This window comes from Perissodus microlepis, chromosome 16 (genome assembly GCF_051167445.1).
Source record: "Perissodus microlepis isolate ML-2025 ecotype Zambia chromosome 16, ASM5116744v1, whole genome shotgun sequence".
NCBI lineage: Eukaryota > Metazoa > Chordata > Actinopteri > Cichliformes > Cichlidae > Perissodus > Perissodus microlepis.
Window position 1 is genome coordinate 344,611 of NC_140476.1, and position 12,590 is coordinate 357,200.

Below are 12,590 nucleotides of genomic sequence, written 5' to 3' on the forward strand. Positions count from 1 at the left end.
ATTTTAGAATATCATGTGGATTTCCTGTAAGACAAGGTCTGATATGTATAACGTCCAACTTATCGAGAACCGATAGTCAAAGTTTAACAGCACTCACTGACTACGGTGATATAATGATGGCAGCATGTAAGCACGTTCTGATTAGCCAGGTGTGCTTTAAGTCTCCCTCCATCCCTCCGGAGCCATGACAGCGTGTTACACAAGAAGTTTACTTGCTGGCAAAATATAAAAGGAAGCATCTATTGGCAAGCAAAGCAACCTTAACTGAGCCAATAGAAAGATGCATGGTTCAGCCGGGGGGGAAGTGGCAAGCATGTCAGCTGTACTGGAGATCAACGCTGCTGGCTGCACAAAGATTTTCCTTTTCTTTTAATATCCTCGTGGAGGACAGAGCCTAGCTTAGCATTCACAAATAAAACTGTTCAATATGTAAAAACATTTAAAATGTCGATTCAGGACAAATCAAATCTCCTGCAGCTGTCAGCGGCTAGCACTGACGCCACGTCAGCTCTTATACCGTCGTGGGGAAAACCATGAGCCCTGCTCATGTTACAGTCACTGTGTGCATGACGTCTCCTGGATCTTTGTGCAACCAGCCCTTGGATTGGAACGATTTTCCAGCCACTCCATCAAACTCAGATTTCATACTTTCAGTGCGATGATGTGAGAAACTGACTCGTTTCTGTGAGCATGCAGCTGCTCCACACTGAATCTGCTCTTATCCTCACTGGAAGCATCATCTTAAAGGTCTCTTTGCAATGCATGACGTCTTTTCTCCAACACAAACAGTATTAATGGTCTTTATTGCGAGACTGGAGTTTTCATGTCAGAGGAATGCCGCATGGTTCAGGCACTGCTGGACTTCCTCACACTCAAGCACGGACGTGATCGCTGGCTGTGTTTTTCTGTCTGTTGTTGTTCTGTTCCAGTCAAGCTTGCATGATTGACAGCGGACACCCACCACTGTCCACTCCCTCACTCATCATTATTGATCCTCAACGCGCCACTCCCACTGCACTGTTGGCAACAGGCTGTGACAGTAACCTGGAGAAATCCGTAGAGTGATGATGTGTTGACCTAATTCTTCTACTCTTTCTTATTGCCCAGATAAAAAAGCCTTAGCTAGCGTGTCAAGCACTGGGGCTGAGGCTAAGCTATTTCAGAGACTGGAGGCTCAGAGTGAGAGTTTCAGCTCTCTGTCAGTGGGACAAACAGCCCACAGTGTTGAGTTTACTGAGACGATCACCGAGAGCTCCTCTGTGTCTTGGAGCACGATTGAGATAAGCTCGATGGAGAGGAGCTCTGAGAGCAGCTTTGACTTCAAACTCTCAGCCAGCCCGAAGCTGCTGATGGAAATGAGCGATGTCCGAGTGAAAAGTGGTGAAATGGCAGAGTTCAGCTGCTCATTCGACGGCCAGCCCTTCTCCGGGGTGGTATGGGAACATAACGGCGAGAGCCTGGTGGACACCGAGCGGGTGAGAAGCTCTCAGAGCGGTGGCTTTTTGTCCCTGGTCATCCAGGGCGTCGGTGTGGCGGACCAGGGCACGTACCGCTGCACCGCTACCAACGAACATGGCCACAACAGCTCCTCTGCTCAGCTCACTGTTGAAGGTGGTTAATCTTTCTTTTTTATCAGCCTGTCTCTCCATCTGGTCCATCCCACCTTTCCAGCTGCTCTTCCCGCTTAGTGCTCCCCCACCCCCATGACTTAATATTTAATATGTTATCCTGTAACCTCTTGTAGTGTAATAAAATAACAAACCCTAGTCCAGTTTATCCTCCCCTCCTGTCAGCTTCGCTACGCTAACCTCATCATTCATCCTATTAACCCTTTAGCATTTAGAGTCATGGCCATGTACTCTGTGACCCCTAATTACTTTTCCTAACTCTATTCTTACCCAGCTAAAGAAGCAAATCTCAAAGCAGAAACCCCCATCCCTACCGATTCAGTGCGCAAAGTGTCACAGGCACACAGGGAGACCCCTAGAGATCCCTCTGACCAAGACAAGCAGGAGGTGGTGGAGAAGCCGGGACCATCACCTCCATCTTCCCAGAGACCTTACAGCCTCATCAGCCTGTTGTATTTCCCTGACGTCGTGCCTAATGAATACCAAGGTCATCGCCCTTCCAGCTGCCCCGACTTCCTGATCAAACTTCCCCCTGAGCTGCTGATCAGAAACAAAGGCAGTGGCTCCCTGAATTGCGTCGTGAAGGGGCTTCCCACTGCGTTTGTCATTTGGCTTTACAACCAGTTGAATGCTGAGGAAACTGTGTGTTACTCTGTGAAAAATCAAGACCCCTCAAGCTGTATAAAAGTTAACAATGTGGGACCTGGAAAAGGGGGCTCTTACGTTTGCAAAAATATCAGCTCAGCCGGAGATGCTGAGCGCAGCACAGTGACGAAAGGTTGGCATCTGCATGCTTTTGGTCCTTCTGCTCGCTAAGGCTTCTTTACACCACTCATTCACACTGCTCTTCACCCACACAGCCAGCAGAGGCACACTTCTTCACAGGGTGACAACACTTCTTCAACGAGGTCATAACCACTGTGTGCTCACACCACTTAGTGTTTGAAAAAAAGCCCAGCGGTGCTGCACACTAAGAGACCAAACGGGAGCATGCACAAACGTCAGTTAAACGAAACAAAAAACGGATGGATGCACGAGCCACCACTGGTTCTAACAGTCTCCTGGGAAGCTTTAGGAATGTTTTTAATTTGTGAACATCTGTGTCTTTACAGTAACTACAGAGGAGAAGGTGATTCAGGTCCAGGAGGAAATAAAAGGTAAATATGGCTTTTATCCATGATGTCTCCATCCTTAGTCTTAGTTGAGAAGTTGTTTTTGTTCTTTGTCTACAGGTTGGGTTGGTAAGAAGTTCAAGGGCACTTTTACGAGTTTACTTTGATAACTGAATCAAGTTCAGAGTGGACTCGGGACTTTTATTATCCGACTCTGATCATGTAGAATTTGTTTTGATTGAGGAAAAAGTCTTTGAATCCTGGATGCAGCGTTATAGAGGTTTTTAGTCAAACATGTAAAACAGTGCTCCTGTACTGAAGATGAACTGCAGTTTTCCTGTTTTCAGCAGACTGTACTGTGGTTGGAGTGTGAGGCTGATTTAACCTGTGATTATTCCACTCAGTCTTCTCTAGCTCAGCCGTCACAGTGGAAGAGGAAACCCAGGAGTCATACTTCACTGGCATAAAGTTAGCAGACAAAACCAAAACACTTGAACTCGAACCAGAGTCTAAACGCTTCTCCAGCACTTTGGAAAAGAAAAAGGAAAAACCAGTTTTCCTCAGTGAACTTTCTCCGGCAGCTGTGACTGTCGGAGAAACGGCTACGTTTACCGTCAGAGTGTCCGGCTTCCCTAAGCCCACCGTCCAGTGGTTTCACAACGGGCACACTGTAACCAGTTCATCTGTGTATACATTTATTCACGAACACGATGAGTACAGCTTGGTGATTAACACAGTTCACAGGGAATGTGAAGGAGAGTACTCCTGCACGGTCAGCAACAGATTTGGCCAGTCAACCTGCACTTCCTACCTGCACGTTCAGGTGAAGGAGCCAGAAAAGCAGGAAAGAGCTGAGGAGAGAACATTTGCAGGGACTGGTAAGCGCCCAGAATTCACTAAATCTATAGAATCTCTTCAGCGGCAGGAGGGGGCTCAGGGTGTCTTCAGTTACACTGTGACTGGAGATCCTCTCCCTGAGGTCCAGTGGCTTAAAGGCACTTCCCACATCCAGCCTAGTGGGTTCTGTATCGTTGTGAACAACCCGGATGGGTCCGGTTTTATTAACATTAAGAGTGTCAAACAGGAGCACAGCGGCATTTACACCTGTAAGGCCTCAAACCCGTACGGGGAAGCCTCCTGTACTGCAGAGCTGCTGGTGTTCAGGGAGAAAGCTCAGGAAGAGGACACGTTAGTACAGAAAACAAAAGGTTTGACGATATCGATGGCAGAACAAACCGCAGAACTGAGATTACACCAGGAAAGATCCCGGTCTGAACACATGATCTATACCATTAGTACTGAAGACCGACAGATTATTCCCAGTGAAGAGGTGGAAACGCTCAGAGAGCTCAGCATCTCTTCTGCCACCCTTCATCGTGAGCAGTTTACCCACCAGGCAGCGGTGCTGCAGTCCCATGAAATAGAGGAGAGGGTTTCATTAGCCCCCAGCCATCCACCTCAGGTCTCAGCTGTCCCTGTTAAACAGCATCACGTGGCTGCTTTCTTATCCTCAGTCCAGGAGAGACAAAAGATCACAGCGCAGCACTCTGAACGGATTCTCAGCCCCGAGGTGGTTGAGCTGGAGTCAGCCAAAGAGCAACCGCCCAAGCTCGTGTCAGCTACGTCTGAGGAGGTCCTTCCCCTCAGCACAGTGAGAGCTGAGGCACTGATAGGTCAGAGTCCAGAACACGTAAAGACCTCCAGCGAGCCGAGGCAACTTGTTACTAGTCACCAGGTCGAGCTCGCTGTACCTATCGCTGATGAAATCTCAGAAGACATGCACAGACAAGAGGAGGAGAGGAGCTTCAGAGTCACAGAGGGGGTAAAGATTTTATACTCGGCTCAGTATGCAGGACAGCTTCAACTTACAGAAGGACACACTGAGCATCTTCCAGCTTTAGATGCAGACATTAAAGGTTCAGCTGGCAAAGAGCAGCCGAAACCAGTGGTAGCACCAGTGAGTGAAGCCAGAGTGGCTTTATCCAAAGAGCAAAAGCTTGAAACACAAAGACCAGAGCAGGAGAGCATTACCCCGTGCAAAGACATTGTTTATAATTCAGCCGTACAGACCGAAGAGAAATATGAGCTCTGTGCTGATCAAACAGGACAAGTGCCACATGGGGCATTTTCTGTAAGTGTGCAGCCACAGCAGGAGGGAGAACAGCTTCTGAATCTGCAGGTTATCAGTGATCAGGAGGTTTTACTGTGTGAGGGAAGGTTGAGCAGTGAAAAACCTCCAACAGAACAAGCAGAAGCGAGGAAAAGTCCAACTTTGCTGCATTCAGTGACTCAAGAAGAACAGAGGACTGTAGTTTGTGAGGCAGCTTCAGAATTAGAAACAAAGATGAACGCCACCTCTGTCCAGCCAAAGCAAGAGTTGGTGCAACCAAAACGCCTTCAGTCGGTCCATTCTCTAACAGTTTTACCAAAAGAAGGCATACTCGCTGTCACCAAACCTGACCAGCAGGTGGCAGCACAGAAGCTGGAAAAGGCTAGATGGCATGCAGCTACCTCAGAAGAGAGAATGGAGGTCACTGCGGATTACCACAAAGATCTTGACATGTCTGTGATCAGCGCTCGACCACAGCCACGTACTGAGTCCAGGCCTCTAGGCAGCCTTGCTGTGTCCTCCCAGCCCATGCAGCTCCCAAAAGAGACTCCTTTTGTTACGAGCGTCACGCAACAGCGAGCATTAGTCCAGAAAGAGGATTACTGGAATATCATGCAGTCTTTGATCATCACAAACAATCAAAGTCTGGAAGAGGGTCACACTACTAGCTTCGAAACTGATGAAAAATTTAAGCCTGAGATTAAAATTGAGGCCAAGATACCAAAAAAGCCAGTTTTCATAGAAGAAAAAGCAATGGCCACCGAAAGCTGCACTATCTTAGAGGCGGCTGAGGGCGACTTTGCAGTCCAGATCCAGGAAGGTCAGTCAGTCCGACAGTCAGTGTTTCTAGAAGAAAAACAAGTCATGGTAGGAGAGCGGTCGAGTGAGATTGGTAAATTCGAGGGCTCCGCGGTCAGTGTTAAGACACAGCCTAAAGGGTTTCTTTTTGTCCCAGAGGCTCAGGATGCTCTGACTCTACCTAAGGAACTGAATTTCATCATTTATGCCCCCAAACCATCTAGTTTGAATGTACGACATCAGCTCAGAGATGCTCTTCACTCAGCTGTGGCCAGTAATCCACCAGTTTTACTGGCTGATGTTGTTGGAAGACTAGAGGCAGCGGAGGTCCATGAGGTCAAGGTTCAGAGAGAGCCCAGGCAGGCTGCATGTACCTATCTTATCACATCTCCAGGTTCCCCCCTGGAGATCACGCTGACTTTTGAAGGTGATTACCCTCAGACAGCTGACCTTAGGCATGAACTCCAGGTAGCTTTGCATGCTATGGTTTCCCAAGAACAGCCGAGTCTTACATCAGAGCAGCCGGGCACCATGCACATTGATAAGCCTCAAAAAGTGCAGGTCAGCTCAGTGTCCTCCAAGGAGGTGTTGTCTTCTGTGGTGGACTCTGTGGTGGTGGCAGAGAGCGCAGGCAGTTTACTTCCTGCTGTATCTCAGTCTGCAGCTCTGACGACAGAAGCCAGGGCTTCCTTTCAAAGTGCGACACTTCAGAGCCAAACCGAGGTCCACGAGTCCAAGAGCAGCAGGACGGTTCGATCAGAGAAGGACGGCACAGTATGCCAGGCTGAACAGCATGTGGACATTTTTGTCCACAGAGAAACCAGAGAGGAATATCTTTCAGAGGCAGTCATGATCAGTGAGTCCTCGGACAGTATCACTGATTATCCCGTCATCGTAGATGTTCTGGAGGATGTCTGTGCTGAGGAAAATGGCAAGGCTGTGCTTACTGCCAGTGTTAAATACGTCACCAAAGTTAGCTGGTTTTTCAATGGGAAGCTGGTGAAATCTGGCAAAGAGTTCAAGTGTTTTAAAGACCGTGACACATACACACTAGTTATTGACAAAGTTGTCAAAGACCGCCATCAAGGAGAGTATGTCTGTGAGGCTGAGAATGAAGTCGGCAAGACTACGACATCTTCGAGGCTGACTGTGGTGCCACGAGGTTTGATGATGGGAAATTCTTTGATATCATCATCATCCACTAACTTCACGCTAGGGCTGCTCAATTAATCGAATTTTAATCTCGATTACGATCTGGGCTTTCAACGATCATTAAAAATGACTGAGCCGATTATTAGCCCCTCCCTCATGCTTTACTCTCGCGCTGCTCCGTGTGGCAAATCGAGCGCACCTCTCTGCATTTCGGACACGTCACAACAATTAAGAGGACCCGAGGGAAGCTCGGAAAGCTAAGCAGAAGTTATTTGGAGAGGAGAGTGACTGCTGTTGGTTGAAAAGAGAGGTAAAAAACTTCAGTGGTGTGGAAACATTATGGGTTCGAGTCAGACGTGGATCAAGTAGACACAGTGTGTAAACTTTGCTACAGTGTAGCTGCACCACAGAGCAACACTGCAAAGTTCACTGAACATAGATGTTTACATTTTTCATTTATTTCTTATATTGCAAACATTTGCACTGTTATCAGTATTTGCACACAATTTTATATTATTTTTTAAAGTCATTATTCAATACATTGTTATTGTTAACCCTTTAAAGCCGGTCAGAGTAGCACGCTCTGTTTTGTGTAACTATTTTTAAATCCCTGTAGAACCGGAACCGCGTAAGCTAGCGCAATAATTGTTTTGCATATGAAACCAGAGGAGTTGTACTTACATCTTATGCCATCAGCTTGTCCTCGGTCACGGTTTCCTTCCACATAAAGCTTTGCAAAAGCTGCATAAAAAGCGCTTGCAGGAACAAAAACATAATATTCCAGAAACACGCTTTGCCGATCCGATCAGCTGTTCGTAACACTTCCCACATTGAACAAGACATCAACGCGAACTATCGCATGTATGTCATTTCCTGCCAGAAACCGAAAGTGACGTCATTTTCGCGGAAAATGTAGTTTTTTACTTGTAGGCCTTAAAAGCCTATACTGGTGTTTTTGTAAGTCATGTTTGACTCTATACTTTTCTGAATAGTTTCTGGGATGCTTAGAACTCGAATTGCACTGCTGGAAATAGTTTATTTTGATGCACGTGCTGTTTTCTTTGCAAATTTGCATCATAGGATTGTTTTTCGTTTTTCCTGCAGTATATAAAAATTGGTGTATCTCCAAAATAAAACTATGAAGACACTCAAAATAAATTTCCTGTTGTTGTAAACTATTTTTTGCAACTTTTTTGTATTTAAATTTCTCCAAGTAGAAATATATGTCAAAAAAACAAAAACGATTTTCAATTTTTTTGTAGTTTATTGCACTTTTTTGCAATTAATGTAGTTACTATGGACTTAATGCATACATATTATTAAAATATGGGCTATAACAGTTGTATTGATGTATAGCAACTTGAAATGCTCCCGAAAATGGCACTACAACATGTAAAAAAATATAAGCTCTGGCGGACTTGGTTCTATGGTAGGTCTTAAAGGGTTAAATAAATATCGTCAAATAATCGAGATCTCAATTTCAGTGAAAATAATCGTGATGATCATTTTTGCCATAATCGAGCAGCCCTACTTCACGCTGTGGTGAACGTCTGCTGTCTGCAAACCTCAACCAAAACTCAAAGTTTAGGAAATGAGCACAAAGGCAGAACTGAAAATGGCTTACAGCAGGGGTCCCAAAGTCACGGCTTGTAAAACTGACGAACGTGTGCACTTATGTCTGCATTTGTATTTTGTTAAATACGAACACAATGATAGCAGAAGTGCTGCCACGTGTGTGGGCAGACAGACCAGTGACGCCTCATTGAACTACGAAATAAACACAGTTAGTGAGGAAAAAACGTCTCGTTATAAAATATTTGAAATTTTGAAAAACAAACATTTTCAGAAGTATTTGTGGGAGTTTGCTTGTTTGCTTTTCTTGTTCCACTTGAACACTAAGGTGGCCGTCCAATGAGAGGACGCTGCCAGCCCACAGCTCATTTACCTTCGAGACACCTGGCGTGCAGTTTTTTTCAAAAGAAAAGCATTTGGACTTTGAGGCTTTCAGCAGACAGCAGTGACATGATCACATCCCACTCCATCTACTCCTCTGCAACCTTCACAGCCAAGCAGTCTCCTTTGACCACATGCCTTTAATCATTCATGTTTGCATGCCTTCTCTCCTTTTGTCGTCACAGACTTCCTGTTCATCACTTCAGCCTGTGCATTTTTTCTCCTCCACTTTCATCCCACCATAACTTTGTGTGTCGCTTTCCGTCCCAGGTTCACTTCATCACCGTCTCCAGTACAAACACTAATTTTTGTTTCTAGTTCATTTCAGCACCTGCTGTGTATTCACATGTTCTTGTTGCCTTTTTCTCTCCTTTGCAAACACAGTGAAGCCTGTGTTCAGGCACAGAATCGTCCCAGTGGAGATAAACATCGGCAGCTCTGCCAAGTTTGAATGTGAAACTGAGGACGCTCCAAACGTGAGCTTCAAGTGGTTCAAAGATGGACACCCCATCAAAGAGGGTGAAAAGTGCAGGATTATCAGTCGCTTCAGCTCTTCCTCCCTGGAGCTTCTGAGGACAACCAAGGATGACAGTGGCGAATACACCTGCAAGGCGTCCAATCAGCACGGCAGTGATGAATGCTCCGCCTCCCTCAGTGTCACAGGTAAGAGCAGTGCATTTTTCCTTCTTCTTGGCTGGTTGAGTTTGGAACTCGTATTGTTTTTATTCCCCCTCCGAGGGGATGTATGGCGTGTTTTCGTCTTTGTGCTGGCGTTTTGTTTGTGCAATTGTTTCTCACCCTGTTGGTTTGATTTCGGTTAAGGTAAAACTTATTAACACTGATTTGTTTCTCTTCTTCTTAATCCCTGTAGAACAATTTCCTCCTGTCTTTATAAGTAAGCCTGACCCTCAGACTGTGTATGTTGGAAAGAGGGCTGTAATGCAGTGTGTAATAGCAGGAACTGCTCCTCTGAATGTTGTCTGGCTTAAAGACAACCAGGCCTTACCCAAAGTGCCCGCACACTACCAGAGCTCTTGTGAAAAGAATAAGCACACTCTTGAGATACCCAGTGTTGAGGCAGCTGACAGCGGGCTTTATGTGTGCAAGGTATCTAACAAAGCTGGGACAGCTGAGTGCCACACGGAGCTGTGTGTTATCGATAAACCCAACTTTGTAAGGCCCCTGGCTTCAGTCGCCGCTGTGGTCGGAGCTGCTCTGCACCTTGAGTGTCAGGTGGATGAGGACACTGGAGTAACTGTCAGCTGGACCAGAGATGGCAGAAAAGTCCACCAGTCTCCCGACTGTAAACTGTTGTTTGAGGATAAGACAGTTACTCTTGATATCCTAAAGACCACACTGAAAGATTGTGGAAATTATGTGTGTACAGTGGCAAACGAAGCCGGCAGTGCGTCTTGCTCCACCACGGTGAAGGTACAAGGTAAGAGCTATCTAGTTAAGTTTCAGGGAAACTGCAGCATTTGTAACTTTTGCAAATCTGCAGTCCTGGAAGTTAACACAGTTCAATTCTCTGGTGTCCATTTTAGATGATAGACAGCAACGTAAATCTCTCCTCTTTCATTGCGTGGTTGCTGTTTTTAAATGCAATCTTTGACTTCACAATAGCTCTTTGTTAACCACACACCTCTGCAGAGCCACCGGTCTTTGTAAAGCGGCTGGAAGCCACAACGATTTGGAAGCAGGGCAGCACCGCTCGCCTGCAGTGCACCGTCAAAGGATCTCCCGAACTCCACAGCACCTGGTTCTTGAATAACAGTGAGCTGTCCACTGGTGGCAGACATGCTGTCGGTCTGAAGGACGGTGTCGCCACTCTCGAGATACGCGATGTCCTGTTGACTGACAGTGGAAACTACACCTGTGAGGTTCTCAATGAGTGCGGGTGTGAAAGCTGCAGCATTAAAGTAACAGTGAAAGGTGTGTCGAGTTTTTGGCAACAAAAGGCCCAAGTCTGTGCAAAAACACATATAACCGAACTGTATGTTCCCTTTAGAACCTCCGTCATTCAGAAAGGAGTTACTGTCCACCGAGGCAGTCAGAGGATCGGTAGCTGTGCTGGAGTGTGAGATTGCAGGCTCTGCTCCGCTCGAAGTGTCTTGGAAAAAGAATAAGAAACGCCTGTCCTCAGATAAGAAGTACAGCATAGTGTCACAGGGATCGCTGGCCTCTCTGGAGATCCAGTCCTTTGAGAGCGCTGATACTGGTGAATACGAATGTGTCGTATCCAATGAGGTTGGGTCAGCAACCTCAAAGTCAGTACTTAAACAAAAAGGTTAGTGGTGTAAAAAAGGACTTTCATTACAGCGTCCCACAGTCTGGCAGGTGTTGACATTATGATAACAATCGTGTTATTTCAGAGCCACCTGTGTTCTCAAAGAGGATTGAGAGCGCTACAGCAGTTTTGGGAAATACAGTGAAATTACAGGGAACCCTGAAAGGTTCAGTTCCCATCACCATTAAATGGATGAAAGACTCTGAGCTCCTCAGAGATGATGATCCCAACATCAAAATGTCCTTTGTGAACAACATCACTAGTGTTTCCTTCTCATCTGTTGAGCTGAAGCATGGTGGAAAGTATACTTGTCTCGCTGAAAATGAGGCAGGACAGCAAAAATGTGAAGCTATCTTAACTATTCAAGGTTAGAAAACATTCCCATTACAAATGTCTTCAGAGTTCAGATCTAACTGTTTGTTAAGTGTAAAATTCAATGTGTTTTAGAACCTGCTCGGATTTTAGAGAAAGCAGCCTCCATCAGCGTGACTGCAGGCGACTCTGCCACGCTGGAGTGCACCGTCTCTGGAAGCCCTGAACTCAAAGTGAAATGGTTCAAAGACGGCAAGGAGATGATCAGTGGTCGTAAATATAAAATAGCAGTTAAGGGGAACACTGCCATTTTAAAGATTCTCGCAGCAGATAAAGGTGACACTTCCGAGTACAAGATGGAAGTGTCCAATAAAGTTGGAAAAGACGAGTGCACGTGCTCGGTTACAGTTATAGGTCAGTTTTAGTCAATAAAACATCATTAATATCAATTTGTCCGATCAGCACAAGTGGAGCTTGTAATATGTTTGATATACTTCCCTACACAGATCGTGCAGTTCCCCCGTCCTTCACCAAAACTCTAAAGAAAGTGAATGGGAGCATTGGCAGTAATATCACGTTGGATTGCAGGCTTGCTGGATCTCAGCCGATGGCTCTGTCTTGGTACAAAGACAATAAAGCAATCCACAGCGATGCAAAATACAAGCTTGATTTCAGTGAGAGTACAGCCTCTATGACAATAACTGGCCTGGATCAAAGCGATGGTGGAGTTTATACATGCAAAGCTTCTAATGATGCTGGAGAAAAAGAAACCAGTGGTACTCTTTCCATCAAAGGTCAGAGAAGCTGCATTACCTCAAGTTAAGCAGTAGCCATTAGACATCAGCACAGGCTTAATGACAGGGTGTGAACTGATTTGCTGTATTTCTTCCCAAATGACTCCAGAACCTCCAGCCTTTACCTCGAAACCTGAATCTCTTGATGCATCCCCGGGATCAAACGTTGTCTTAAAGTCTGACTTTACGGGATCGGCTCCACTTATCGTTAAATGGTTCAGAGAGGAGAAAGAGATTTTCACTGGGGGAAAGTATTTCATAAAGAAAGACTCCTCTTGCAGCTCCCTGGAACTTCATTCTGTGAAGCCCAGTGACTCTGCCAAATACACATGCCAAGTATCCAACGACGCTGGGAAGGTTGACTGCACTGCAGCGCTCTTCATAAAAGGTGCAGAAAAGCTGCTGCTTTCGTTCTTTCTTTAAAAAGTGTTAAAAAGCTGTTTT

At 45.8% G+C, this 12,590-nt stretch overlaps 1 protein-coding gene across 3 annotated transcripts in view; it reads left to right on the plus strand.

The window, feature by feature from the left end:
- LOC146370123 (titin-like) overlaps positions 1–12,590 on the plus strand; it is a 174,205-nt gene that overhangs the window by 25,335 nt on the left and 136,280 nt on the right. For 2 of the 3 annotated variants that reach the window (XM_084908769.1, XM_084908770.1), the window contains exons 39-50: positions 1,108–1,611; positions 1,903–2,406; positions 2,741–2,785; positions 3,145–6,810; positions 9,138–9,416; positions 9,625–10,191; positions 10,404–10,685; positions 10,762–11,040; positions 11,126–11,407; positions 11,488–11,766; positions 11,859–12,146; positions 12,256–12,534. In XM_084908769.1, coding sequence (XP_084764895.1) covers positions 1,108–1,611; positions 1,903–2,406; positions 2,741–2,785; positions 3,145–6,810; positions 9,138–9,416; positions 9,625–10,191; positions 10,404–10,685; positions 10,762–11,040; positions 11,126–11,407; positions 11,488–11,766; positions 11,859–12,146; positions 12,256–12,534 — 7,254 coding nt within the window. The remainder of the gene's footprint in view (positions 1–1,107; positions 1,612–1,902; positions 2,407–2,740; positions 2,786–3,144; positions 6,811–9,137; positions 9,417–9,624; positions 10,192–10,403; positions 10,686–10,761; positions 11,041–11,125; positions 11,408–11,487; positions 11,767–11,858; positions 12,147–12,255; positions 12,535–12,590) is intronic. The other variant, XM_084908771.1, reaches the window with a different exon arrangement.